At 34.7% G+C, this 27,276-nt stretch overlaps 6 protein-coding genes across 10 annotated transcripts; 3 read left to right on the forward strand and 3 right to left on the reverse strand.

The window, feature by feature from the left end:
• Nucleotides 1-172: 172 nt before the first annotated feature.
• LOC113871306 (CMP-sialic acid transporter 3-like) lies at nucleotides 173-7,786 on the forward strand. Its single transcript, XM_027508336.1, has 16 exons — nucleotides 173-412; nucleotides 740-945; nucleotides 1,699-1,815; nucleotides 2,566-2,622; nucleotides 3,365-3,442; nucleotides 3,938-3,982; nucleotides 4,330-4,389; nucleotides 4,554-4,676; nucleotides 4,784-4,861; nucleotides 5,390-5,459; nucleotides 5,912-6,019; nucleotides 6,180-6,313; nucleotides 6,439-6,515; nucleotides 6,788-6,833; nucleotides 6,927-6,988; nucleotides 7,232-7,786. The coding sequence occupies exons 2-15, from the start codon at nucleotides 778-780 to the stop codon at nucleotides 6,975-6,977; spliced, it is 1,212 nt and encodes a 403-aa protein (XP_027364137.1). The 5' UTR covers nucleotides 173-412; nucleotides 740-777; the 3' UTR covers nucleotides 6,978-6,988; nucleotides 7,232-7,786.
• Nucleotides 7,787-8,894: 1,108 nt separating this feature from the next.
• On the reverse strand, nucleotides 8,895-12,230 carry LOC113871273. Of its 4 annotated transcripts, none has more exons than XR_003505787.1 (4): nucleotides 11,798-12,230; nucleotides 11,245-11,714; nucleotides 11,080-11,137; nucleotides 9,463-9,676 (listed from the first exon to the last, which is right to left on the reverse strand). XR_003505787.1 is itself a non-coding variant. In XM_027508263.1 (2 exons), the coding sequence occupies exons 1-2, from the start codon at nucleotides 12,141-12,143 to the stop codon at nucleotides 11,635-11,637; spliced, it is 426 nt and encodes a 141-aa protein (XP_027364064.1). In that variant the 5' UTR covers nucleotides 12,144-12,230; the 3' UTR covers nucleotides 8,963-11,634. The 4 variants fall into 4 exon arrangements, 1 of the variants encoding a protein (XP_027364064.1); XR_003505786.1 differs by having other exon boundaries at nucleotides 9,656-11,137; nucleotides 11,245-11,298; nucleotides 11,489-11,714; XR_003505785.1 differs by having other exon boundaries at nucleotides 8,895-11,137.
• LOC113871272 (INO80 complex subunit D-like) lies at nucleotides 9,054-9,806 on the forward strand. The gene is made up of 2 exons (XM_027508262.1): nucleotides 9,054-9,429; nucleotides 9,504-9,806. Exons 1-2 carry the CDS (start codon nucleotides 9,083-9,085, stop codon nucleotides 9,766-9,768), a joined length of 612 nt encoding a protein of 203 aa, XP_027364063.1. The 5' UTR covers nucleotides 9,054-9,082; the 3' UTR covers nucleotides 9,769-9,806.
• Nucleotides 12,231-15,420: 3,190 nt separating the features above from the next.
• Nucleotides 15,421-18,769, reverse strand: LOC113871324 (inositol transporter 1-like). 2 transcript variants are annotated; one of them, XM_027508370.1, is made up of 5 exons: nucleotides 18,466-18,769; nucleotides 17,443-17,778; nucleotides 16,902-17,009; nucleotides 16,647-16,832; nucleotides 15,421-16,323 (listed from the first exon to the last, which is right to left on the reverse strand). In XM_027508370.1, the coding sequence occupies exons 1-5, from the start codon at nucleotides 18,682-18,684 to the stop codon at nucleotides 15,691-15,693; spliced, it is 1,482 nt and encodes a 493-aa protein (XP_027364171.1). In that variant the 5' UTR covers nucleotides 18,685-18,769; the 3' UTR covers nucleotides 15,421-15,690. The 2 variants fall into 2 exon arrangements, with proteins under 2 accessions (XP_027364171.1, XP_027364172.1); XM_027508371.1 differs by having other exon boundaries at nucleotides 15,425-16,323; nucleotides 17,443-17,785; nucleotides 18,466-18,584.
• A 1,126-nt stretch (nucleotides 18,770-19,895) lies between these two features.
• On the reverse strand, nucleotides 19,896-21,958 carry LOC113871945 (inositol transporter 1-like). Its single transcript, XM_027509038.1, has 6 exons — nucleotides 21,817-21,958; nucleotides 21,645-21,715; nucleotides 21,236-21,571; nucleotides 21,034-21,141; nucleotides 20,762-20,947; nucleotides 19,896-20,546 (listed from the first exon to the last, which is right to left on the reverse strand). Exons 1-6 carry the CDS (start codon nucleotides 21,956-21,958, stop codon nucleotides 19,896-19,898), a joined length of 1,494 nt encoding a protein of 497 aa, XP_027364839.1.
• Nucleotides 21,959-24,576: 2,618 nt separating this feature from the next.
• On the forward strand, nucleotides 24,577-27,138 carry LOC113871946 (inositol transporter 1-like). Its single transcript, XM_027509039.1, has 5 exons — nucleotides 24,577-24,730; nucleotides 24,831-24,901; nucleotides 25,597-25,932; nucleotides 26,024-26,131; nucleotides 26,308-27,138. The coding sequence occupies exons 1-5, from the start codon at nucleotides 24,577-24,579 to the stop codon at nucleotides 27,136-27,138; spliced, it is 1,500 nt and encodes a 499-aa protein (XP_027364840.1).
• Nucleotides 27,139-27,276: the final 138 nt, after the last annotated feature.

The following is a 27,276-nucleotide window of genomic DNA, read 5'->3' on the forward strand; positions in this document are numbered from 1 at the left end:
ACCTGCGAGAGTGACACACCAAACTACAAATCCCCCTTTGACTCCACTTTGTGTCTTCACATCCCTCTCATCTGATTGGCCCGTCACCTTGAGACGCGTCATTCATAACTTTCCTCCCAAAGACAATGTATGTTTGTGTGAATTGAAAGCAAACAAATAAAAAGCACAATATAACGCTTATTCCAAATCACAATACACAGACATCTCTCTCTCTCTCTCTCTCTCTCTCTCTCAATTTAAACTCCAATCCCATTTCTGTTCATAGAAAGAAGGAAGCACAGTCAATTCCAAATCGGTTTCTCTCTGAATTTTACACTCCCTTTCCAATCTCTATTCAGACACTCCCAATCCCTTGTCCCAGCTGCAGATCAAGGCCAGTTCCACCTGAATGCTCGTTTTGGACTCGACTTAGGTTTGTCTTTGCCTTCTCTAATCCGAATTCGGTGCTCCAGGCGCTCTCTTTTTTGTCGGTGAACTCTTCATTTTGTTGATGTGTCTGGGTCTTTGCGAGATCTCAGTTCTACTTAATCTTATTTTGTTTGATTTTGTAGGCCTTTTTGGTTACCTTGCTGGATCTCTATTTTGTTTTGGAATTACTATTTAATTTCATTTTTAAATTATGTATTTGGCTCTTTAAGAAGGGAGAGATCTGAATGTTTTTTCCTCTGGTGATTCTTTTTTGTTATGGATAATGTGTATAGGGGTTTTTAATGCATAGGTTTTGCTGATTCCGTTGCAGATCGAGTTCTTCATACTCTGTAGCGTGGGAGGATATACATGAAGAACGGGATGATAGAATGCAGTGTTTGCCATTCCAAATTGGTTTCCCCCACCACCAAATCTATATCAAGGGCCTATGATCGCCACAAAAGTAGGATATCATCCAAGCAACGTGCACTCAACGTCTTATTGGTTGTTGGTGATTGTGTTCTAGTTGGTTTCCAGGTGATTACAATCTCTAAATTGAGTTTTTTCTTGAGTATTAATGGAAAGTTGGGTTAGTAATAGCTATAAAAGTAAGGACTCCACACCTTGGAGATGAGACTGACACAGACACCATGACACTGCTTATGTTGAAAATACACATTTATGATGTGTTTTATCGTGGTTAGAATCTGAGCTGCCTTTCATATGCTGCCCTCTGTGTGTGTTTGTTTGTGCTGTGAGTGATGGCACTTTGTTTCCCATGGTGTGGAAAGAGAAATTTCTTGCTCTCATATTTACATGTTTATTGATTTGGAGAGCTAATTGGATTTGGCATTCTAGAGGCATTTGTGCATTTGACCTGGATGGTTTTACCTTATTCAAAAGATTATCTTGCATCTCAATCTATTGAAGTGTTATTTCTTGCATAATGCCTAGTTGGCAAAAGGAATGTGGGGGAATTTATAGGATTCCAAAGCTTTAAGAGAGATGATCGAGCAGAAAGAAACTGGCTCATGCCTTGCCGTTGTAAATAGTATATAGGGACATAATGATGGTTTTTAAAAGCATATTTATTTCTACTATCTTTAAAGAAGTTGCTTCAATTGCATATTTCATTTCTTTGACTTGCAAATCTAAACTTTTACTTTTGAAGATTTTCTAATCTGATACACTAATGTAGTTTAGAGGGTTCACTCAAGACTTGGTTGTTCATGCAACCTTTATGCTTGTTGTTTAGTGGCTGACATATCTTATTTCTTTTTAATTTGGCAGCCTATCCTTGTCTATATGTCCAAGGTGGATGGGAAATTCATTTTTAGCCCAATTAGCGTTAATTTTTTGACTGAGGTTACAAAGGTCTTCTTTGCTATTGTTATGCTTCTTTTCCAGGTAAGGAAATCCTTTGTCTATATTCAAATATTTGCTGTCTTTTCAAATACTTATAATTAAAGCATGTGTCAAGTGAGAAGTATATTATGGAGGAGGTACCCACCAGCTCATATATTGAAGTAAATCATTAGTAAATTGTGATTTTTACTTGGAAACACTGTTTTTTTAACTGTAGAATTTTCTGTGTTAAGGGCGGTAGAATACTGGGATTTATCAACCCAGGAGTGGAAAGAGAGAGATTTCTTGGTTGGTTCTGATCATTTTGAGTTACTTTTGTGGATGTCAGGGAATGGGTCTGTCATTTATTTTTTTAAGTAAACTGCAATAGAATCAAAATTTGATAGTCTAGGGTAGAGAACACTGAAGTGAGCTTTACCTTTCCCAACCAAGTCTTTTCCATACACAACGCATAAAATCAAACCCTGGTCATTGTACTTTAAAGGATGAAGTTATTTGTCAACTATGCTGTACTTTTTTAGTATGAGTGGTTTTCAGGCAGAGGTGGGGATTCAGGATCCAATTAGTGGTTGTTTGATTTCTATATAACTAGGATTTTAGGCTTCTTGGGTTATCTGAAGATTTAAGGAAAAATTAATTCCTGTTGGAAAAATATTTCTAATTGGCCAACCCTTAGGCATTGCACATCAGGTTGGTTACCTTTGACAATGAAGAAGAGGCCAGTCTTGCTGAGTGTGCTCCTGAAACTCATTATTGTTTTACATCTATGTAAGCTGTTGGTTGATTGTGCAGGCTAGGCATCAAAAAGTTGGGGAAAAGCCTCTTCTCTCGATATCTACATTTGTGCAGGTACTACGATTTATAATATTAATTTTGCATCAATTGACAGATTTGCGAAAACCATATATTAACTCCAATATCAATTAGCTTTTCTGATATACTATAGTTCTTCAAGGTGTGTCCTTTGCTATAGGTTCCCTGCTTCTTGGGATTTAACTGGATTACTCAGTTCACATATTATAAAACATGTTTGTACTAGATATTAAAAGAAGAGGAGTACTAGGAATGCACTCTCTAACACTTCTTCTAACACACTGTTGTTTAAAAATAATAAAGAATATGTTTGAAAGAGTGTGTTGCTAACATTTCTCATAAAGAATCATCAACTACATTACCACCTTAGAGTGCATCTGTAGGGCGCTGTTTATTATTTTTCATCTTAGATGGCTGGTTTTGCTTAGTAACCTGGTCAATTGTGCCTCTTATCTGCTGTGAATATAAAATATTAGGAGAGCATCTTGTTTTTAAGATTCATTGCATCTTTTCTTTTTATATCACCCATTTTAAACAATTTCAAAATGCTTGATGGTAACTTTTCTTGATGGCCTTATATTATTTGCTTAGTGGCCTGTTCAATTGTGCTTCATATGTTTATTGAATATAAAATGTGGGAGAGCATCTTGCATATAAGTTTCTTTGCATCTTTTCTTTATATATCATCAATTTTAAACAATTTCAAAATTCGAGATGGTAGCTTTTACTGATAGCTTTATGATATTTATCCTATATGTGGTAATTTTATCACTTGTAGGCAGCTCGTAACAATGTCCTTCTGGCAGTTCCAGCACTTCTTTATGCGATAAACAACTATCTGAAGTTTATCATGCAGGTATGAAGAGTTAGCCCATATACGATGCATAAGTAAGAATTGAGGCTAGAATTCTAGTCATTAAGGTTCTGCCTTTTGTGGTTAATATGCATATGTAAAATTAAGATTCAGAAACTTCTTCGTTTTAGTACATAGGATTTTGTCCAAAGTGAAAAGATATTGACAGTACATATTTGTAGATTTATTTTTCTGTATCAGAAAGACAGAAATCTCAAGAATCTCAAGCTAACTTAAAAGCATCAAATATTTCTCATTGCTTGCTAGAATATTAGGACTATTTATTCAGAGTCTTGTTTTGTTAATTATCTTATGCTGGGATATTACTGATAGTGCTAGTACTATACTAGTACCTGCCTTGATGATTTGTATAAATAAGTGCTAGTGCTTTGTATATGAAACTGAACTATCTTCTTGTCAGATCAAATATAACTCTTCATATAACATACCAATGATTCTTCTAAGGTAACTTATGGGTTGATTTCACATTTCATGCAGCTTTATTTTAATCCTGCCACTGTGAAGATGTTAAGTAATTTGAAGGTAATTTCTAGTTCACTGTGCTGTATGATGGAATATCAGTATTATTGCCTGCTAAGTAATGGCTTGCCTATGCATTGCATGTGGTATATCTCTTGTGATGACTGCTGGACGCCTCTTGAGAAAACCTTTAACTTGTGTGTCTCATTTTAGTTGTCAAAGTCTATTGTTCTTGTCTGAGTTTTCCTTTTCTCTTTATATCTGGAAATTCTCTTATATTATTTGCTCCATTATTTATTACTTTTTGTTGTTTTTCTGACAATTAGTCCTTGAAAGTTGAAACACTCTTCTCTCGATAGTTTTTGTTGACTTAGTTTGTAATGGCTGACTCTCAACTCTGCATCTTGTAGGTTTTAGTAATAGCACTTTTGTTGAAGGTGATTATGAAGCGCCGATTTTCCATCATTCAGGTTAGTGCATTAAGCTCTGTCTTTTCTAGAGGGATAAAAAAGATGCCACGTGGCCATTATTTGGTTGACAGCAACTGTGCTTGTTGTAATGCTTATATAAATCCAAATTTTTTATACTCCTTATGTTTTGCTTGACAATTGATTTATTTATTTATTTGCTACAGTGGGAAGCTCTTGCTCTATTGCTCATTGGTATAAGCGTTAATCAGTTAAGATCTTTACCTGAAGGAACTACAGCTTTGGGTCTTCCTGTCACAATGGGTGCATATCTTTATACATTGATCTTTGTAAGTGTTGTTTGTCATTTGTTCTTTTGATATATTGATTATTAGCATGCTTTTATTTTAAAATATTCCCTTTTATTCATCAAGTTTTTAACCTTCAATTTTTGTAGGTCACTGTTCCATCATTGGCCTCTGTGTATAATGAGTATGCTTTGAAGAGCCAATACGATACAAGCATTTATCTGCAGGTGATGTATTGGGAATTGCAAAACTTTTCTTTATTGGACCACATTTTCATAAGTCCTAAAAATATGAGTTCAAAATTTTGTTTCTGCAAGGAATGAGAATTATGATTTCCTTCCAAAACTGAGTGCCCTACAGTGTTAAGTAGTTGTAGTTCTGCCTTTTCATGGATTTTATCAACAAAAAGTATTGTCCAGTTTTTAGAACGCTTGCATGTGTGCACGCATCTGCCACTTATTTGAAATGTATTATTACAGTTTCTTTTGAAAGTATAATCTTGGCCACTGAGGCTTTGTTTCAGTGGTTGAGGATTTGCTGGGGTTTTGAGAGAAAAGCAATGATATAAGTGTGAGATTAAACTTACCGGAAAGAAACTAACAATGGTGTTCAATGACGTCTCAATATCTTGGAAAACAATGGGAAGCAAAAAAAATATATATAAGTAGGTAGTTTCAAGAACTGCAGTTTAGTGGTGCTAGGATTCTTTAACTAATTTTTTTATATGTTGATATTATTTATTTCTTGATTTACAGAACTTATTCTTGTACGGTTATGGAGCTATATTCAATTTTCTTGGGATACTTGGGACTGCTATTGTAAAAGGTGAGAAATAAATCTATAATATCTGGATGCTGGTGAGCATTTCAATCACGGTACTGAGCTTTTGAAAAAACAAACTGAAAATAAAATGAAAAACCTTGCTAATATCAGTGATTGCAGATTATGATATGCACAGCTTATAAGTATTTGGTTTAATTATCTCAATTGATTTTCTAATTTAAACTAGTTGTGCATGAATGAGCATGTGATAGCAATGGGCAGTCCTATGTTTTGGGATGTTGCATCCGGGTGTTTCGTCATAAAATCATCGTGCATTTTCATTGTAAATTAGGCAACAAATAGTCATTTCTAATACACATGCCATGGCAGTATAATGGTATAAGCAGACTTCATCATTACATATTTGACTTGAATCAGTGATGGTTTACTTCTGTTTGTTGATTCAATCCACATTGTAAAACTAACTGATTTTCATGATGCTGTTTTAAATGCAGGTCCAAACAGCTTTGACATCCTACAAGGTCATTCAAAAGCCACTATGCTATTGATAGCAAACAATGCTGCCCAGGGCATTTTATCCTCTTTCTTCTTCAAATATGCAGGTCAATAATTCAAATATGTATTTTATTTTTTACATTATATTTATTAGAACATAAAAACAAAATGCTGGTATAATATAATTTATCTTAAAATGGCCTTGAGTTTTTCAGATTGACATGCTGTTTGTCCCTTCTCTCAATAGGCTATTTAATGTTGTCGCAGATACAATTTTGAAAAAATACTCATCAACAGTAGCAACAATCTTTACTGGCATAGCATCTGCTGTACTATTTGGACATACTTTAACAATGAACTTCGTTATTGGCATTTCCATAGTATTCATCTCAATGCACCAGGTAAACTGAATTTGGAAGATTCTGGTGTGTTATTATGACTATCAGAGACAAAACCACATTTTTTTTTTCTATAAGAATGCAAATGACATTTTCCTTTTGTCAAACTGTACTCATTTCCTCCTCAGTTCTTTTCACCGCTTTCAAAAGTCAGAGATGAACAGAATGGTATGCTGGAAATGCATGATGTTCATGACAGACAAAGGTACTGGCTAATTTCCTTACTGATCTCAAATTATTCCCGACCATTGTATATTTGACTACTTGCTCACCTAGTGGGATGAAGCTGTGCTGTTGTTCTTGTGTATTTGACTACTTGACCAACCACTGGTTCATTCTCGGAAGAAGGAAAAAGAATTCGTTTCCTTCAGTGCAGTTTTCTGAATTTAGTTGGACATTTCTTGTTTTTTGATGAACTTTTGAAAAAACATGTTTCCTTCTTTGTTTGGGTTAACGAGTGTCTATTGCTCATTCCAGGTCAAAGGAAACCTTTATAAATATGGCAGCTGGAGCAAATGAAGAGGTGGGGTTTCTGTTTTCACATAATTCTATGATTGAGTTTTTTATTCATTTAACTGATTGCTCTAGATTTTTTTGTTACTATTCAAATTTCCAGGCCAGTCATCGTGTGGGACATGATGAGAGACAGCCGCTTCTTCCCTCCTAGATTGATCTACTGTATGTTTTCTATCCGAGTTTTATTGTCGGCCTTTTCAAAATCCATGTAAATTACCCTGCCGAAATTTTTTGTTTCTCTCGAGTTAGTTTATACTTCATTACATTTCTAGCGTAAGCAATGTTTGTGTCATTGCAAATAAAATATTAATACTTTTGTCAATTCAAATATCCCACTATCTTAAGATTTATAACCGATTTTATGCTTTAAACAATCCAATCATGTTGTGTGTATTTTCGTTGCAGAAATATTCAAAGAATTTTTTTCGGTGATATTGCTGGTAGCATTGGTCCACACCACAGTTTAAAGCCATAATAAAGTTAAAAAGTTATTTCTGCCTTTCTGGGATAGCTTTCCGCTGAAGGGATTTTGCCTACTCTGGTTCATAAAGAAAGGCATGAATTCATCACTTCAGGAGCTGGTTAGCAAGCCAGGGCTTTCAGCTGCTGAAGATTTTGACAGCGCGTAGAGAATGGCTTCGTAAGAGTTTTTCGCATATCGACGTGGATTTACTTGTACTACATTTATTCTTGGATATTCTATTTCTCCCTTTTTTTTTCCTGGTATATTTACCTCATCCCGGTCTATATAACTGTGTGTTATTACTTACAGTTATTACATGATTTTGGCATTTCATCGTTATGAGATTATGGGTGAATAATGAAAATGTGGTTCCCTCCTTGTAGAAAATGATATTTACATATGCTGTTTTACGTCTACTATCTGATATACTTCCGGTTTCGGGCCTCTCAATCCATTTATTTCATATATTTATATAGAAAAAGTATTTTGAAAACAAATCGCTCGTCTAAAAATTTTTTAGCTCTGTTTATTTTGGGGCTAGGAACTAATACCTAGTAGCGTGACTTGACCTTTTATCATGGGCTGTTTCGTGGTGATAAGCTACTATTCAAAATACGTTGTAGTCTAATCCCAAGGATTTTGTGGTGGATGAACTTGTGATAAGTTATATGGTTAGTTGTGTAAGGGCACAGCTAACCAACAATGTAATGTGGTAAGCTTCAGACACGAGCACAGTATATGCTTCAGTTGACGAAAACCAAATAATTAGTTTGATTGAATGGAGGACTTGATTGACCAGCAGCAGGCAGAAGCAGAGAGTTGCGTCATTTAGATCAAAAGCAGTCACCAGCGAGTGCTTATTAGAAAGTCAACAGTGTGACAGCGATGAAATCGTACAACTCAAACTTTTATCTCAACATCTACCACATCTATAAAATTATTCATTATATTTATTTTTTTCAGGCCAATTTCCTCGAGGTTTAAACGTTCTCTTCAATGGATTATATGGCAATTGAGTGTTTATTGTCACTCCATTATCACTTTCATAATAAGAACATATTAAAGAAACAATAGACATATAGCAGTGTTAATATACACTCTTTATAATTAATTAAACAATAAATTTTATATTGGAATATATTTGGTAAAATTTTAACATCATTTGTTTCGTTTAAGTTGTATATAAGAATAGTTATTTTATAAAATAATACAAAAAAAAAAAACTATGGAATTATTTGTAGTAATTTGTGTTAAGTTAGAAATAATCAAAAGTTGGGGATAATATTTTAAAAAAATAAATTGACTCTGGTATTTAATATATGCGCAATTTTGGTTCTATTAATTCTAGTTGTTCATATTTTTTTAGTTTCTCAAATTAAGTCTCTTATTAAAATATTGCATTCAATAATTAAACAAAATTATAATAAAATGACATGTTATTGATTTATATAATTTAATAAAAAAATATAAAAAAGTAAATAAAATATGTAAGATAACTGAAGGTTTTTATCTTTATTTAATTATATGTACATATTTATATATTGTGAATTTTTATAAATTAGTAATATATTATATTTTTTATTTTTATTATTAGATAACATTTTAAGATGAAAGACTTAATTAAAGTAAAACAGAAAAAAAGTGAAATTATAAATAAACAAAAAAGTGAGTGGAAATATTGAATATTTAAACGTTGTATTGTATTGGTAGTTGCTAGATGTTCCCTACCCTTTGTTGTGACGTGTGGGATGTGAAGGAAGGGAAGGGAAGGGAAGGGAAGCGGCAGGGAGGCAATGGATGAGTCTAAAGCCACTTGCGTCGCCCCACAGGCACTGGCGCGTGCTTCCCACCTTACACGGCCAGAACTATTGCGGCGTCGTTTGGAGAACCTGAAGCGGCTTTCGAAGTGGTACAGAGAACTCTATTGGGCTCTGATACATCAATTGCAAACCCTCTACGGACACTATCTATGCCACTATGCCCTCTCCCCTTTCCACCCAATCACTCATTTCGATCTCGTCCTCTGCGCTTTCCTCGGTTGCAAATTCAAGGCCATGCCTTTCACCTCCTTTTGCCATTTCCACATTCTCTCCGATTCCAGCCAGAAGCTTTACAAGCCTTGCAATTACGTCATCAAAACGTCTCTTTCTCAATTCTCTCTTTCTTTTCTTTTCTTTCTTAATTCCTTCTTACTCGTTTGCTTTTTGTTTTCAGCGCTCAAGCTGGTCCTATTACATGTGGAAAACCTATACTCAGATCAGCGGTTCCATCTCTCTGCCTTGTCCACTCTCACAAAGCTCAGAAGCATCTCACTCGGACCTTCAAGCGCATCGGTCTTAATGTTTCCTCACCTGGTAAAATTGCTCCCAAGTTTCATATCTTGGTCGCTGAATATGTTCATCAAATTCAAGCCAAAAGAATATCGGAGCTCAGGGAAAACAAAAATAAAATTCTGGTTAAGGAAGAAAATTCTAGCTGAGCACTAGGAAAGTAGATGCAAACTTTAGTTATGATATTCAAATCGATCATGCTATATAGTGTATTTGTGGCATAAATGCTCTTGGAATATCATTTGGATAAGACGTGCCATAAACTTGTTTAGCTGTTCAATCAATGATTATTTTAAGAGGTAAAAATGAAAATCCTTATAATGATTCTCGTATTATAGTATGACTTTCTTTAACATTTATCATTACTGTTTCTAATAACACAGTGCATTTGTCCTGCCCTAGATTAGTGCGTTCTTGTCTCTCTTTCCCCCTGCTCGTTCAAATTTCTGGTCATGTTAATTCCCAGCCTTAGGGGGAGACTCAAAAAAAATCTTTAAAAAAGTTATTTAAAAAATTGTTAATTAACAATATTTCTGAGAACTTAATTTTTAATCGAGATCATTTGCATTATATAATCTCTGTGGCAACTTTACCCAACAGGATGAGGCTTACCCAACTTTACTCATTCTCTGGGTGGCGAGAAGACACACTACAGGGTGTTGGTTAATTTTGTTATCGACAGTACCCAATGATCAATGGTTTCCTTCTGATGGCTCCTCCATTCTAATCCTACGTTAGACTGACATCAATCTTCTTCCAAGATATAAGATATATCAACATCAACATGATAATTTTGGCATTCCTATTAACTAGCTCTAGTATCACGTGATGTGTTAAAATATTCTTATTTCCTTAATTTTCTTTTCGGTATAAAATCACTCTGAAGAGCAACATCGATTCAGTTCTTTCATTGTCTGAAAAGGAGAACTAAACATGTAGACCAAGTGGGCCGCATTAACGAGGTTGTAAATTGTTGTTCAATTCTAGAATAGGATCTCTTATTAAAGGAACATCCGTGACTCGTCGTGTCGCAGTTTTTGTCGTTTGGCATACAGTTTTGGTTATGAACGGCAGGAACGCAAGTTTACCCAAATCATTTATTTGATATGCTATTCAAAAGAAGAAGAAAAGAAGGACAACAATTTATGTTGGTGAACCGAGCTTTTTCACCCAACAAGATGATGAATAATATCAGATCCTCAAGAGGATATGTGAGATTCAGCTATGCACGAGCTAAGATTCAGTCATCATTTGAATTGCACCCCTATTATTTTCCGCCTGCTTACGCAGGGTTTAGTTTAAAGGTCCAACATTTTTTATAAGCAAGTACAATGAGGAACCCCAACAGATATTGTGGCCTGAACAACGATTATAACAAGCGCAAGATCCAAAAACAAAACATTGATTTATTAGTCGTAGTCAGTATCCCCTTGTACATGAGTTGAGGGGAAATCTCTCACCAATGAGGAGACACGTCTTCACTCCCTCCCCCTCCATTTGCCTCAGGAATTGAGTCATCTAAGCGACAATACACACACCGATTTATGTTAGCAGCGGAAGGAAGGGTTAAGCACCGAAGACCATGCAAATTGAGGGAAAGATGTTAGTTCAGTTAGGTTAGTTACCACATCAAACGCAGAGGCCATGCAATGCAACTCAACTTGGTGAAGCTCTCACCGCTGCATCAACACCCAACAGCTATGGTTGGAATTCACTTGCAAACCAAATAATAAAAAGAGGAAATTCTACTTCCAAAGTTTATTATTAATTAGGAACAAAGCAGATACAAAAAATGGAATGTAAATATGACACAGCATGCATCTTAGGCTCCGAAGATTAAGTGAGAGCGAGTTGAGGGCACTCCCAAACCTGAAACACCCTTCGCTTCCTCTGATCTCCACCCATCATCGATCGGTTTCTCCAGGTAAAAGAAATCCTTCATGGATAAACCCATAATCACAACCTCCGGCCCGGCCCGTCCAACACATCCATTCAAGACTTGTCCTTTCCTCAGCTCAGCTGCAGAGTTTAACGGTACAAGCCACAGCCTGAGCCCAATATTTGAGCCTTGCTTTTACATCTTCCGGATGGTCACCTGAATTTGCAACAACGTCAATTGAATTGGAGAAATGTTACATGAATCTTGATGTTACTAACAACCAACAGAAAAAGAGGTACCTGGACTAGAGATTTTCCAGTTGGCAATAGAGTTGGACAATGAATCGGGTGAGGGCGAGGGCGAGGGCGTAGGCGAGGGCAAAGGGGGCGAATTATCCATGAACTTCTGCGACATGGAATAACACAACTCCAACGCCGGCAACGTGTTGCACAGCTCCGGAATCTCATCGTAGCTGAACCCAAACCCCAGATCCAAACACCCCTTCAACTCATCCAGATCCTCATCCGTCAAACTCTTGGTCCTTGCCAGATCCTCATCCACGTACCCTTCCAGCAACACTTGGTTCTTCTTCTTCTCCTTCTCCTTCTTCCCCGCGTTCATTCTTCTCCATGATTCCACTTCCATCTTCTCTCTATCTCTTTCTCTCTTCCCTTTTTTCAAGGAGGACTATTATTTATCTATGCCCAAACTCCTCTCTGCATCATCATCATGCATAGTGCATGTATGTATGTATATCATCATCTTCTTCATAACTGACAGCTGTATTTGATCGACACGCTTGACACTTCCTTTCATACTTATCTTTATTATTATTATTATTATTATTAATATTATTAAATTCTAAATTGTACCCCCACTTAATTCAATTGCAAGACCCGGGATTCCTGAAGATTGTACTTGTACACCCATCCCTTTCCTACCGATTTGGGCACCATTCTTCAACATCTTGTGGAAGGTTATATGAATTCAATTTTATTTTTTTAAAAAAGTATATGCTATGTCTCAAAGTATGATACGATGAATTGTCATAATATATAAAGTTTTTAAGTTTCTTTTTATATGAACCCTTTTCATGCATTTAATAATATAAAAATTAACGTGACTGGACACGTGGTGGTGGACTTGGTCGCGGAAGAAAGACAGGTGAGTGGAGGCTATGATTTTGTTTGTTGTGCATGCTGGATTTATTTGAATCAATTCCACTCAAGAGATGCGCATGTGAATCGATGCAAACAAGGCCAAATTATTGAAAGGGACCTATCAATCAAACTTTTTTACTAAAAAAGAGAAGGGATATCATGGATCGTTTTGCTACCTAATTTGAGGATTGGATTGACCTCCTTCCCATTTCCCCTCCATTAAACTGCGCTCTGCCCTTTATTTAACCGCAAAAGATCCATGTATCCATTTGTTAAACAACATGACAAAAAATGATTGCAGGGGTTTAGCAGTTTATCAAAACAATCTTAAATTCAAGAACCCAGAGAAGATCCGAGAAAAATAAAAAGAAACGAAAAGCAACTCATGTCTTTTCTTCTTTGCACAGGTGCACCACAGGACTCTACATAATTTAGAAAAAGAAAGCATTTTCAATTGGAAAATGGTGGTTGGGAAGGGACTCAAGCGATGGTGTGTATTGTGTACACTTCCACGACCAAGCTTTGGATAATAGCTTACATCGGAAAGCAACGTAGCTTTTGCAATTTGCATTGTGTCTGATTCCGGACAGAGAGAATTAAACCCTCTTGAATTTGTCTGATTGGTAATGAACATGTGGGTCTGTATGAAATTCAGTAACTGAAGACATTTTGTTAGTTTGCGCATGCATCAAAATTAAATCAAACCCGCATGAAATGCATTAAAATGTTTGTTCTTTTTGGTCGAAGAACAATTTTTCTTTCAAAAACAGGAGTAATACATGATACATAAGGTTAAGATCTCTCCCAAAACAAACAGACACAGTTTCCCCCAAACTGAATCAAATACCAAAATATGCGGAGAGAGGCACATATATATGAAATTAATGATCTTTGTTGTTTGTATGATAACTTTTCAACTTTGTAAAATCATATTCACCCATATCTTGTTTACCTCTGTATATAAGAATATTAGCATAGTTGCATCTAGGATCGATGATGAACTAGCCTAGTTAATAAGTCATAGCACAATGTTTCTTTCCTTTTAGGGTACTAAAATAAAACAAAATAATTAAAAATATTTTAACCCATTTTTTAACATATTATTATTATTTCATATACGTTCTACTGAATAATGACTGAAAATCACATAATTGAATGTATCTTTATATGAATTTCATTTAATCTACTCTTCTCGAAATATAAAACTAGCAATGATCATGTTATCAATGTGCAAGTCAGCTTTGATCATCACCACTGTAATCGCAGTTGCTCTTAATTGTTAACTATTAAATAAGAATTCTAATCTTGTGGGTATCTGAAGTCTAAATTCTTCTAGTATTTTAGTTTACAACTCTTTTATATTCATAAAACTGTTTAATTATAGAAATAACAAATCTATATTCAGAATATATGATTTTATGTAACGAAGAACAAAGCAATCATTGGAGTTTAATCACGAAGTGAGCTGGCGACTAACACCCGATTATGCAAAGCAGGCAACCCATGTGGTGGCTACTTAAGATTATTTAATCGTAATTTTATCTGAATTTTGTAACCATATTATATATATATATATATATATATATATATATATATATCAGAATAATTTATTATGAAATAAAATAATTATACTATAAAATAAATGAAAGTTCGTCATGACAATAATACTGAGAGTAATAATAGAAACAGAAGATAAATTTTAGAAATAAAAATGACTTTGAACTGTTTAATAATAATATTTGATATAATGACGTGATAATTCATTGATGTATGAAAACGATGACATGGAAAGCATGCATGGCATGGCATGACATGACATGGGGAGTTGCACAGTGAATGTATTATTGGGGGTAATCAATAGGACAAGAACAGGCCAACAACCCACGTGGCCAGTCCCCATCACTCAATAACACCATAGAAAAAGCAAGTCAGCCTTTTATTCAATTTTTTTTTATTAAGAAACAATTAATTAATACAATTAAGATAAATATTGCATTTCTTATATTAATTTATAAATAAATATTGAAATTATTTTATAATATGTTTTTTTAAAATTTCAAAAATATATTATTAGTATAATATTTCAAAAACATGTGAACTTTTTAAAAGACTATTAAATCATTTAAAATTTTACATATTTATTTAACCAAAATTTAGTATGCGTTTTGGACAAATTTGTCGTACATATATTTTTAAGTTTTACATTATTCATAATAACAATGGCAAATCAAAGAGGGCAATGGTAAATTCTGATCTCTTTTCCCCCGAAAATATATGTCATATATTAATGGTTATGCATTTGATATTTTTCTATTAGTATAATCTTTGTACGATTAAAAAAATTAAATTTTAAGTATAGATATTATGACTATGTCGGTAAAGTAATATACTATATTATATAATAAAAAAAATTTGATACATAGTATTGGTATATCATAATATTATTATTATTATTATTATTGTTATTATTATTTGACGTATTATTCTTGCATTTTATTTACCCAATTATAAATACCACTATAATAATTAATTTGATCATTTGAGTGCCAATTTTTTTAATCATTTATGTAAAAATACGAAATAATTTAAAAAAAACATAAATGATAACATTGTAATCGTCAACACTTTTTTCTCTTCATTTGTTTTATCTTTTTCAGCAATTAAAAGAATGTAATATTTTCACAAAAGTTAGCATGCTCAATGGAAAAATGCTAAATTATATCATAACATTTTTTCACTAACTTTTAAAAAGAAGGGAATTAAATAATAAAAAAAGAAACACATCTAATATATTTATTAAAAAAAAACATAAAGTACTAAAGTGTGAACACGTGAAATGTGTTCAAACCACAGGAAGACGAACACGTGTTTGGATCTCCACCACGGGGAGAAGACCACGTGTTTCAAATGTTTAAACTAGATTGAGTTGTCAGATAGATACAAAAGGGCCAATCATATGATAAATTAAATACATAAAATATGAAAACTCAGAGAGCATATGCACATGAACTGTATTTGACTGCGTAGCAAAATCATGATTGATTCGTGGGGTGAAGAAGGGACTCAGAATGAGGATTGAAACCCGAAGCTCTTTCCTTCCATAAAAGCTCAACTTCATTGAATGTCAAACCTTTGGTCTCAGGAACATAGAAAAGCACAAAGAGAAAAGCAAGGACAGCTATAATAGCAATAATGAAGAAAGTAGCAGCAGTGCCAACAGCAGCAGCAACTGATAGAAAGGACTGAGTCATAATCAAATTTGAAACCCAATTAACAGTAGCTGACATGCCTCCACATAAACCTCTGTATTCTTGAGGGTATATTTCTGAGTTAACTGTCCATGGCACAATTCCCATTCCTGGTGAGAAGAAAGTAATATATAGTGCCAAACCAAAAACTGCAAGCCATCCATATTCATTTGTGTTAAGAAATGACAAGGCCAAGATCATAAGGGATGCTATTACTCCTCCTAAGCTACATAGTGCTAATTTTTTGCGGCCTGCATGGTCTATAAGGTAAATGCCAAGAATTGTTCCTGCGGCATTCATGCCGGAAACTATTAGAGAGAGGAGAAGAGCCAATTCATTAGACTGAAAACCGGCCATTTGAACTATTGTTGGGCTGTAGTACATCACTGTGTTGATACCTGTGAATTGTTGAAAAGCCTGCACATTTTTGTATGAGCATTTAGTCTAAACAACATAAAAATGCTTATAATTTTTTAATCAAGCCCCTTAAGCCGTTTGCTTAGTTTTCCTAACATAAAATGCTGAGAAATATTAATCAAGAAGAGGGCCTAAATTACGTCTGCATATTTACAAACATAATTCAAGGAAAAACCAACTTGAAAAGAGAAAAGGACCATGTAAGACTCGGGCTACTCCCTAATGTAAACCTATCAACCTTTTAATAGCAAGGGGCATTCACAAAGGCCATTCCAATATGAGAATAAGTCATGGTCAACATTGTCTCAAGATTAACTTCTTACCTGCAATCCGGCTCCAGCAAGGAATGCAAGTCGAATTTCTTTTGATTTAAAAACATCCCAAGATCTGATATCATCCCTTTTTTCTTGATCTTGCTCTAACTGAGTTGTGAGTAAAGCGACTTCATCCTCTAAACGAGCAAAGCCATAGATCTTAGCTAGTACATTAATGGCTTCCTCCTCCCTATTCTGCCCATGAAGGCGCGAATTATATTAAAGAAATAACTTCCAAAGGTAAACATAAAAAAGTAGCACAACCTTTATAAAGAGCCATCTGGGGGATTCAGGCAGAAAGAGCATGAGGAAAAACTGAACTAATGCTGGAACACCTGAAACTCCCAGCATCCACCGCCACGTCCCAGGGACCTGCTTGATTAAGAATATGGGTAATGAGGGAAATACTACTTTGATACGGGATCATGATAATTTTTTAGCTAAAAGCCCAAAACATTTCCTCTTACAATGAACTCTTCTTTGTCTATTTTTTCCTCTGTATATTGAGGGGCATGCGATGTTCATGTGTTGATTCAATTAAATTGGATGGGAAAATGAAAAAAAAAGAAGAAACACTTAGTTGTGTGAAAATGAAGCAAAGTGAAAGGAAGAGTGATGTTCAAACCACAGGTGGAAAAATGCATGGAAGAAACAGAACTTTACCCTGTTAAATAAGTGTTTGGCGCAGGCTAGGAAACAAGCAGAGAGATTTATTGCACAGAAACTTGTTAAATGGAATTCAAAACGATGCATGATAATTGATACTACTGCTATTTAATGAAGAAGTAAAGCATGGAAAATTAACCTGTGTAAAAGCAAGATTTATGAGATAGGAAAGAAATTGTCCACCAGTTATCATAAGCACATTTGTGCTTACTAATGCTCCCCTTATTTCTGATGGTGACGATTCTGCAATATAAACAGGTGCAGTGACAGAAGCTATACCCACACCCAAACCAACCAAAACTCGGCCAAGTATGAGAATATAAGGATCTGGTGCAGCAGCCATGACAATTGCTCCCAGAGTAAAGATAACATCTGCAATGAGAGTTGCCTTCTTTCTTCCATAAGCATCATTAATCCAACCGCCAGTTGCTGCCCCAACAATTGCACCAGCCCCTGCCATGCTGACAATTGTTTCCTGGCAACTTATATAATTAGAAAGATCCAATGAGAACAAAATTATTTTGGGTTAAAATATAAATTAATCCCTTTGTCTTGGGTGTATTCCTCTCAAGTGTCAGCAGAAATAGCAGAAGTACAAGAATGGATTGAAGAACTGACTTGACCCTTTGTCTTAGCATCTCTCCTTTTTCTCAACCTAAATTACCATTTAATTCAACACCGACATACCCAGGGAGAGATGCAGGCTTAGACATGAGGGCAGAACACAAACATTTTCAAATCACTGGGGAGAGGGGACCCTAGATTTGTCGCTAAACATAATTAGCTACCATTTTCCTTCACCGAATCTCCTTCTAAAACACTATTCTATGTGCAACTAAATCATCAACTAGTGAACCTATGTTTAGGTAAATATAACTGGTAATGGTAACATAAACATAGTAATAGATCATCGAGGGAGCAAATCTTTGACTGCCACCTATTAAATTGATATTTAAGTGTCTTGGGAAATAAACCAATTGAGGCTAATATCCGAAAAGTCCAGATGGATGACAGAGCATGGTTAGAAAGTTGAACATGATGGAGCAGTGTAGTCAAAGACCCTTTTTATTTGTAAAAATCTACATATAACTTGATTAATTTGCCCTTCCTTCTAAGGATAAGGAGCACGAATGAAAACAGATAAAAGAAGGTATTATAGTACCTGTAGCAAATGACTATGTCTGACGGCATCAAAATCATCCTTAATATAGAGAAGGGCTCCCGATATAACACCTGTGTCGTACCCAAAGAGAAGTCCACCTATGCTAGCCACTCCAGTGAGTCCCATAATGTAAGGGTTCTTAAAGACAGAGACTTTCCTCTCAGGGTATGTCTCCAAATACTCTGAACTTCCAGGAATGGAATGCGCGGTGATCGTCATGCCAATTTGCCAAAACAAGTGAGAAGTGATTTCAGATCACGAAAACTTCGGCAATGCCCAATGGGTAATCAAATCCAATTTCAATCAAAATGATTCAATTCAACACAAGTGATATGAGTAATGTTGGAGACAGGCAACAACAACAATGATACTGACCCCACCCACTTGATTGCAACTTGTTTCATTAATTTATGGGTGAAGGTTCATCCAGGAATTCCATGGTCCTCATTGCATAATATAAATTCAATTCGGCTTCTCAAACTGCGTCCTTATCATCTGACTCAGCTTCTGTGCAAATCCCTCAATATATATATATAAAACATTTCTTTTCTATTAACCAAACTGTCAAAAGGAAAATATTAATCTTCTCTGTTAATATTATATTCGTATGTCCTCTTTTTGTCCATGAATGTATAGAACCCTGTCCTTTTGCATTTTGAAACGGGAGAGAGAGACCCCACTTGCAGAAAACTTATAAACTAACTAGAATGTCCAAATTGCCATTCACCATTATCGTTAAAAAAAGAGTTATCTTTTTTTAAAAATAATAATTTTGGTTTTTGCTTATTAGGCCGCTACACGGTAGACACTTCTTTCTTTTTTACCAATCTTATGTAATACAATTTTTTATTCAAAAAACATTACAATGATTTACTACTTAAATATTTTTAAGAAAAATAAAAAGAATTAATGAATTAACATAACACGTCTTTTTTTTTAAGAAAAATAATACTCATGACATGAGTTAATTTTCAAAACGAGATTTGTATCACTTATTTTAAAAAAGAAAAAAGAAAAAGCACTTTTTGATGTGAGATTTTTTCTTTGAAAAGGCATATCGATTTTCTTTGTACACTCAGTCAAATTTCCAATATTTATTGATGCTCTACCTTTTAATTCTATGTAGCTAACATCACCTTTCGTTAATATCTCTCCTGAAATCATTTCATGGTTATAATAACCCATATAAAGAAACAGAAAAACTGAATCTACCACATTTCAAAGTTCAACATTGCTGCAAAATGAAGTCCATTTTCATCCTCCCCAGTGCTCACATTAACTAGAAGAATTTTCTTATCAGGTTTACTCTTTTATTTTCTTAGCACGCGAATGCATATATACATCCCAATAAAATGGAGGGATAATGTGTATATATGAAAAGAAACAGAGAAAATAAAATAATGGGAATTAGCCAAAGTGGAAGATGACTCCTAGGATTGATTTTCCCCCTCACCAAGAAGGTTTCGTGAGTCACTAGTGTTTTTGCCCCAAGCTCTCTCCTTCCAAATTACTTCTACTTCATCAAAGGTCAATCCCTTGGTCTCAGGAACATACATGAGCACAAATAGAAATGCAAATACACAAATGCCTGCAAGAATCAAGAAAGTTGAACCAAGTCCAATAGCTTCAGCAATTGAAAGAAAGCTCTGAGACACGATCAAATTTGAGACCCAACAAACAGTAGCTGACATGCCACCACAAATTCCTCTGTATTCTTCAGGGTATATCTCAGAGTTAACAGTCCATGGCACAGGTCCCATTCCTGGAGAGAAAAATGCAATGTATAGGGCTAAACCCAACACTGCAAGCCACCCATACAATTCATTGGTAGATGATTGGTTTAAAAATGCCACAGACAACAGTATCAAAGATGCCAGCACTCCTGCTAAGCTAGATAGAGCCAACTTTCTGCGGCCTGCATGGTCAATTAGGTAAATGCCAAGAATTGTTCCCACAGCATTCATGCCAGCAACTATTAGGGACAGCAGAAGAGCCAACTCCTTAGAGTGGAAGCCAGCCATTTGCACAATGGTTGGGCTGTAGTACATCACTGTGTTTATTCCTGAAAATTGTTGGAAAGCCTGCACAATGCACATGCATGCCATTAAGGTATTTTTATGTTCTAAGAACACATTTCACTTGCTTAAATAAAAAGCCGATTTTGATATATATCACAAAGTGGTAGTATGAATGCATTTAATTACATTAAATTTTGTAATTTCTATTAAAAAATTACTATATATAACTTTGCTGGCATGCTAGAAAAATCGATAAAGATAATATAAGAACACATTACCTGGAGTCCAGCACCAACAAGGAATGCGAGTCTGATTTCTTTTGATTTGAAAACATCCCCGAATCTGATATTCTTCCTTCTTTGGCGCTCTTGCTCTGATTGAGATGTTAGGAAATCAACTTCGTCCTCTAAGCGAGCAAAGTCATAGATCTTAGAAAGCACATCAACAGCTTCATTTTTCCTATTCTGCAGGTGCAACACAAAATGACAAAATATATAAAAAAAAAAGACGAGTTGTTGAGAAGATGATATATGTATATGGAGTTATTGACCTTGATAAAGAGCCATCTTGGGGATTCGGGTAGGCAGAGCATGAGAATAAACTGAACTATTGCTGGCACTGCTGAAACTCCCAGCATCCATCGCCATGTCCCAGGGACCTGCATGATTCATTTTGTGACACAACATAATATTAGTGAAAGTAGAGATATAAAGGAAATTAATAAGGATGGAAAAGCAGAAGCAGCAGAATACCTGTGTGAAAGCAAGGTTAATGAGGTAGGAAAGAAATTGTCCAGCAGTGATCATGAGAACATTTGTGCTCACTAAGGAACCTCTAATTTCGGATGGTGATGATTCAGCAATATAGACAGGAGCAGTGACAGAAGCAACGCCCACACCCAAACCAACCAGAAAACGTCCCAAAATGAGCACATAAGGATCTTTGGCAGCAGCCATTCCAAATGCTCCAAAAATAAATATAATATCAGCAATGAGAGTGGCCATTTTTCTTCCATAAGCATCATTAATCCACCCTCCTCCTGCTGCTCCAACAATTGCACCAGCAATTGCCATGCTCACTATAGTTTCCTGCATCATTATTACATGCATTTTACAATTATGTTACCTCCACAAATGTATCCTCATGAGGAAAGATTAGTACCTGAAGAAAATTACTTTGCCTAACCGCCTCAAAATCATCTTTAATATATAGAAGGGCTCCTGATATGACACCTGTCACAAAACAAATATTCTTGAGAATGAATAAGAACTCACCAACGGTTGCTTCAATCAAAATAACAAAATGGGTATCTAATATATATATAATAACTCACCTGTGTCGTAGCCAAAAAGCATTCCACCAATGCCAGCGACAGCAGTGAGTAAGAGAATATAAGGATTCTTGAAAAAGGACATTTTGCGTTCAGGATACAAATCCAAATACCCTGAGCTCCCTGGCGTCGATTGTATAGTCATTCTGATCTTCCTCAGCTGATTAATGCAATCAATGACACCCACCCAAGATTCTATCTTTTTCCTTTGTTTTCTTTGTTCTCTGCTTCAGATTCAGAAGATGGCTGTCGAGAGAATCAGGACAGGCAATTGAATCTGGGCAACAGAGGATTTCGACGATCATTACCATTTTAAAGACCCCAAATTATGTGTGTAATATACACGCTTTAAATTAAACAATTTTATGATAATAATTTTGTAAAACTATATAGTTCAAAAATACAATTTTATTGCCCTAGGTTTCAAATCATAATTCTATCCCTTTATCAAATAAGGAAAGATCTCTCTCTCATATTTTTTTAAATTCTAATTACGGATAACTTCATCTATTTTTTATTATATATGATCTCATTTCTCTTTTTATTTAACCGTCTAATTATGGACAACTTCATCTATTTTACATATATTCATAGTTTCATTTTATCGTCGTAACAAATGTAAAAATGTGAATAAACATGTCTTAAGCATTATCAAAGAGTAATGTAGATCCATAGAAAGAGGCACCGCGAACTCAAAGGCTTGACTGTTCTTAACGGAACAAGTCCGCATCTTAAAGCTGGGAAACAAAAGATTACAACAAAATTATTGGCTGTCGTTTTCTGAAAAATATGTATTGTTGTCTCGATTGGTTCCAATTCATACTTCACACTCATCATAAATAGGATGCAACAAATGAAGACTACCCTCTCCAATTTGTACTTTTTCAGCATCGATCATCGATGCTTTGTCAAGGATACGATATTCAAAAACTTACTTTAATTCATAAATTTTGTTAAACATGAATGAAATACACAATTTCTTCCATGTTAAATGATAATGCATGAACCTCGACATATTTTGTTGTAGCCCTTCCTTCCTCTTCCCTCTTACATATCTACTTAGAAGACTATATGTTAAACGCCATGCATTAAACTCAACGTACATTACACTTCTCTAAATGCCAAACAGAATGCACTCTAAACTTGGTCATAAAAAACACACGGTATAACAAAAATGAGAACAAAACACTACAATAATGGATGAAAACCTCACACCTTTGTCACCCTTAAATTCTGTTGGCTCAAAACACTTTAGATGAATGATTTATGTTGCGTCCCCGAAATTATCTTCATAACACTAACATATGATGATGCCAAATGTTAATGAATCACTTGTAATTTCATCATTATATATAATTTCTCATTTTTTAAAAATAAGACATTACTGTGACGTCGACAATTGTTGACGATGTTTTTGAGAAATTTATCAGTTTGAACATGGGCAAAATCATCTTCTTCATAGAGGATAACCGAAAATATCATTGTGCCATAAAAGATGCTGGTTGACATGCCATTAATTGAAGATGGTTGGGATTTACCAAAGAAAAGAAAGAATAATCATAACATCTCAATCAAACTAAACTAAAACCAAGAAGATTTGGGTGAAAAGTTGTTTCTTAATTTCTAATAACTTTTCTTCACTCCTCATTTATCAAATTCTAAGAATCCACCTACTACCATTCTCATACTTTAAAAAAAAGGTATAAAGAGAGAGTCATTTCTAAAACCTTTCATTAGTTCTTGTTACATTGACATACTTACCTTACTATCACAAATGCTTACTCCCTTATAATCTTTTATGTTTAATTTTCTCTTTACGTGCCCTCTTTAATATGACTCAAACTCAAATTTCAGGTTTCCGAAGGAAACGTATATATGTTGGCAAGGAGCGTCTAAAGAAACTTCGGTAGTGTTGCAAAGAAAGATACATATTTGTGAAGAAATAACTCTAAATACTCCTACTCTTTACTTTTATAAATCTTCCTAATACTAAATGAAGAAAAGTTTTAATGCGTTTTATATTTTCAACATAATAATAAATAAATATTTTCGTTTAATACTTACTTTATAAAATAGGAGGAGAGTTATTAGGAAGATATATCAAAGCTGTTATGTAAAAAAACTTGTTGAATGTAAGAATATACATACGTAATTATGTGTAGATTATACTTGTGTTATATTTGGTTTTGTTTTGTTTTGTTACTAAAACTAATTGCGCTTTTATTAACATTCACCCTTAGAGTTAATTTTAACGTATTTGTTTAAAATTTTAAAGATATTAATAAAAAAGAATAATAAATTTGAAAGAAAATAACATAAGGCATATTTGACGTAGACTAGACTTTTATATATCCAGTCAATTATTATTACATACATAACTCAAATTACGTAAGATAATGAGACAGCAAAGAACTATATTTAGGTTAAGAGGTGAACTAAAAGATGGTTTACTGTTATATATTTTTGGTTAAGAAATAAAAGAAGGAAGGTAGAGGGAAAATGTTGGGGCTGTAGAGTGACTAGAATGGAAAGGAGCCGTTCATCGTTGAGAAATGAGCGACTAATTTCAAGGGAAAGGAAGTCTCTGGACAACCAAATTTGGCATCTTGGTGCTCTATAAAATGTTGTGCTCCATTCAAAAATAAATTAACTAATCAGCATTCCTGTTTAATTAAACCCTTCTTCTTCTTCTTCCTCAATTCTCTTGGCAGCATTTAAAATATTAACATTAACGATTTGATTAACTTAATCAGGTAGGCAACAATGGTGGCCGAAATGGGCATGTCCATGAAAGCGGGAAGCTCTGGGTACTTGGAAATGCATCCAGAACGCAGAATCGCCATGTTTCAGAATCCCTACATCGTTGGAATCACTTTCGCCGCTGGCATTGGTGGTCTTCTATTTGGCTACGATACAGGTATATACATATGTCCCATTCTATATATATATATATATATATATATATGTTCGTTCTTCATTAATTGATGCATTCGGACACCCCATTTCATTCCATGCAGGCGTCGTTTCTGGCGCCCTTCTCTACATAAAAGAGGATTTCGAGCTGGTCAAGAACAGTAGCTTGTTTCAGGTACCAATAACATTTTCTGCATTCCACTCGTCTATATATATTTTTTTTCTTTTTAAGCTCGTTCAGTTTTGTATGAGAAAAATTACAAGAATTAATTCTACTGTATTATAAATATATTTTTAACTCAAGCAAGATTTTTGTTCATGAGAAGAAACATGTTACCTAAAGCCCAAAAAAATGTTACAAAACATATACACGTATGATCATCTAAATAGTTGGGATTGAATAGTTTAATCTTTTTAATCTGTGCAATATTGTTTGTAATAAAAATTTATATGTAATAATTTTTTATTAAAAATTGTAAAATTTAATGTAATTTAATGCATTAATATTATTAAATACTATAATTTTTAATAAAAATTTACTATTATTATTATTTATATCTCGTATTATAAGTCATTTGTACTTTTTATTCATTTCAAATTATTTGTAATATTGAAAATTAAGAAAATAATTCCCATGTAAAAAAATCTTTATTTGTTATGAATAATTAATTTAAGGAGAGAGTAAGAAAATAAGTTTTTATTAAAAATTATAAAATGTTACAAAAGATAATGCATTTGAATGCTGTAATTTTTAATAAAAAAATGTACTCACCCTTGAACACACTTTATAAAAGTTAAAATAATGATAACGTTTAACATTACAGTGATTAGAGAAATGATAAAGAAAGAATTGTAATTGAATGGTTGCAGGAATTAATTGTTGGGATGGCATTGGTTGGGGCAATATTTGGAGCTGCAGCGGGGGGTGTGGTAAATGATTGTTTGGGACGTAAGAGTGCGACCATTATAGCGGACATACTATTCACGGTGGGATCAATTGTAATGGCAGCAGCACCAAATCCTTACGTGATAATAGTTGGTAGGCTTCTGGTTGGGCTTGGTGTTGGTGCCGCCTCTGTTACTGCTCCTGTCTATATTGCAGAAGTATCTCCTTCTGAAATTAGAGGAGGACTAGTCAGTGCAAATACCCTTATGGTTACTGCTGGACAGTTTCTTTCCTTTCTCATCAATTATGGCTTGACAAGAGTAATTAACCTTAATTATAAACTAATTTATGTTTTTATTACTATTATTATTATTAAACATGCGTTTAATTATAATATTCTTTTGCATGCAGGTTCCTGGGACATGGCGTTGGATGCTTGGAGTTGCTGGCCTTCCAGCTGTCATTCAGTTTATCCTCATGATCTTTCTCCCCGAGTCTCCTAGATGGCTTTATTTGAAGGTAATAAAACTAACCTGTATGTATTATTTATGTTCATAATTAATATCTATTTTTGAATTAATCTTCGTGTTCAGTGGCACTATGTGATCATGTAACTTACCTCTCACTTGGTAGAATAAAGCTTGGTTATTGTTGTATACACCGGTTCCTTTTCTGACATAATGGTTTGATTGCAGAATAAGAAAGAGGAAGCGGTGCGTGTGCTGTCTAAGATACACAGTTCACCTAGATTGGAGGACGAGATTGATATACTTGAAGAACTGGTGAAGCAAGAAAGCGAGAATAAGGTGAAAGTGAAGTACAGTGATGTTTTCAGGAAGAAAGAAATAAGAGTTGCATTCATATGTGGTGCTGGACTTCAGCTATTTCAGCAATTTGCTGGTATAAGCATCATAATGTACTACAGTCCCACAATCATCCAGATGGCAGGCTTCAAATCAAACCAATCAGCTCTTTTCCTGTCTCTCATTGTGTCTGGAATGAATGCAGCTGGCACAATTCTTGGCATTTACCTCATTGATGCCGTAGGCCGAAAAATTCTTACTCTTGGTAGCTTATCGGGTGTGGTTGCAGCCCTGGTAATCCTCTCTACATCATGCTACCTTATGGGACATGGCAACTCAAATCCAACACTTGGGTGGATTGCAATCATGGGTTTGGCTTTGTATATTATTTTCTTTGCACCAGGAATGGGGCCTGTACCATGGACTGTCAACTCTGAGATTTATCCTGAAGAGTATAGAGGTATGTGTGGTGGCATGTCCGCAACTGTCAACTGGATTTGCAGTGTGATAATGTCCACCAGCTTCCTTTCGGTTGTTGATGCTATAGGGCTTGGTGAGAGCTTCATGGTTCTTTTGGCAATATCTGTGGTTGCTATTGTTTTTGTGATCTTGTTCATGCCAGAGACCAAAGGATTGACTTTTGAGGAAGTGGCACTCATATGGAAGGAGAAAGCCTATGGGAAGGACAGAAACGATGACTCCCTTGCTAACAATGCAGTTTGAGTTCTTGAATATTATGTAAGAAGTGTAGCAATTTGTGTGCGAGTTCGTCCTCTGTATTGATCTGGGTGGATCATTAAATGAAGCCCTTTTCTGTTTTGCGAGAGGCAGAGTGAGTAACCCGTGTTCCAAGTCTGAAAT

The sequence above is a fragment of the Abrus precatorius genome, unplaced genomic scaffold (genome assembly GCF_003935025.1).
Source record: "Abrus precatorius isolate BTA unplaced genomic scaffold, Abrus_2018 Scaffold7, whole genome shotgun sequence".
NCBI classification, from domain to species: Eukaryota; Viridiplantae; Streptophyta; class Magnoliopsida; order Fabales; family Fabaceae; genus Abrus; species Abrus precatorius.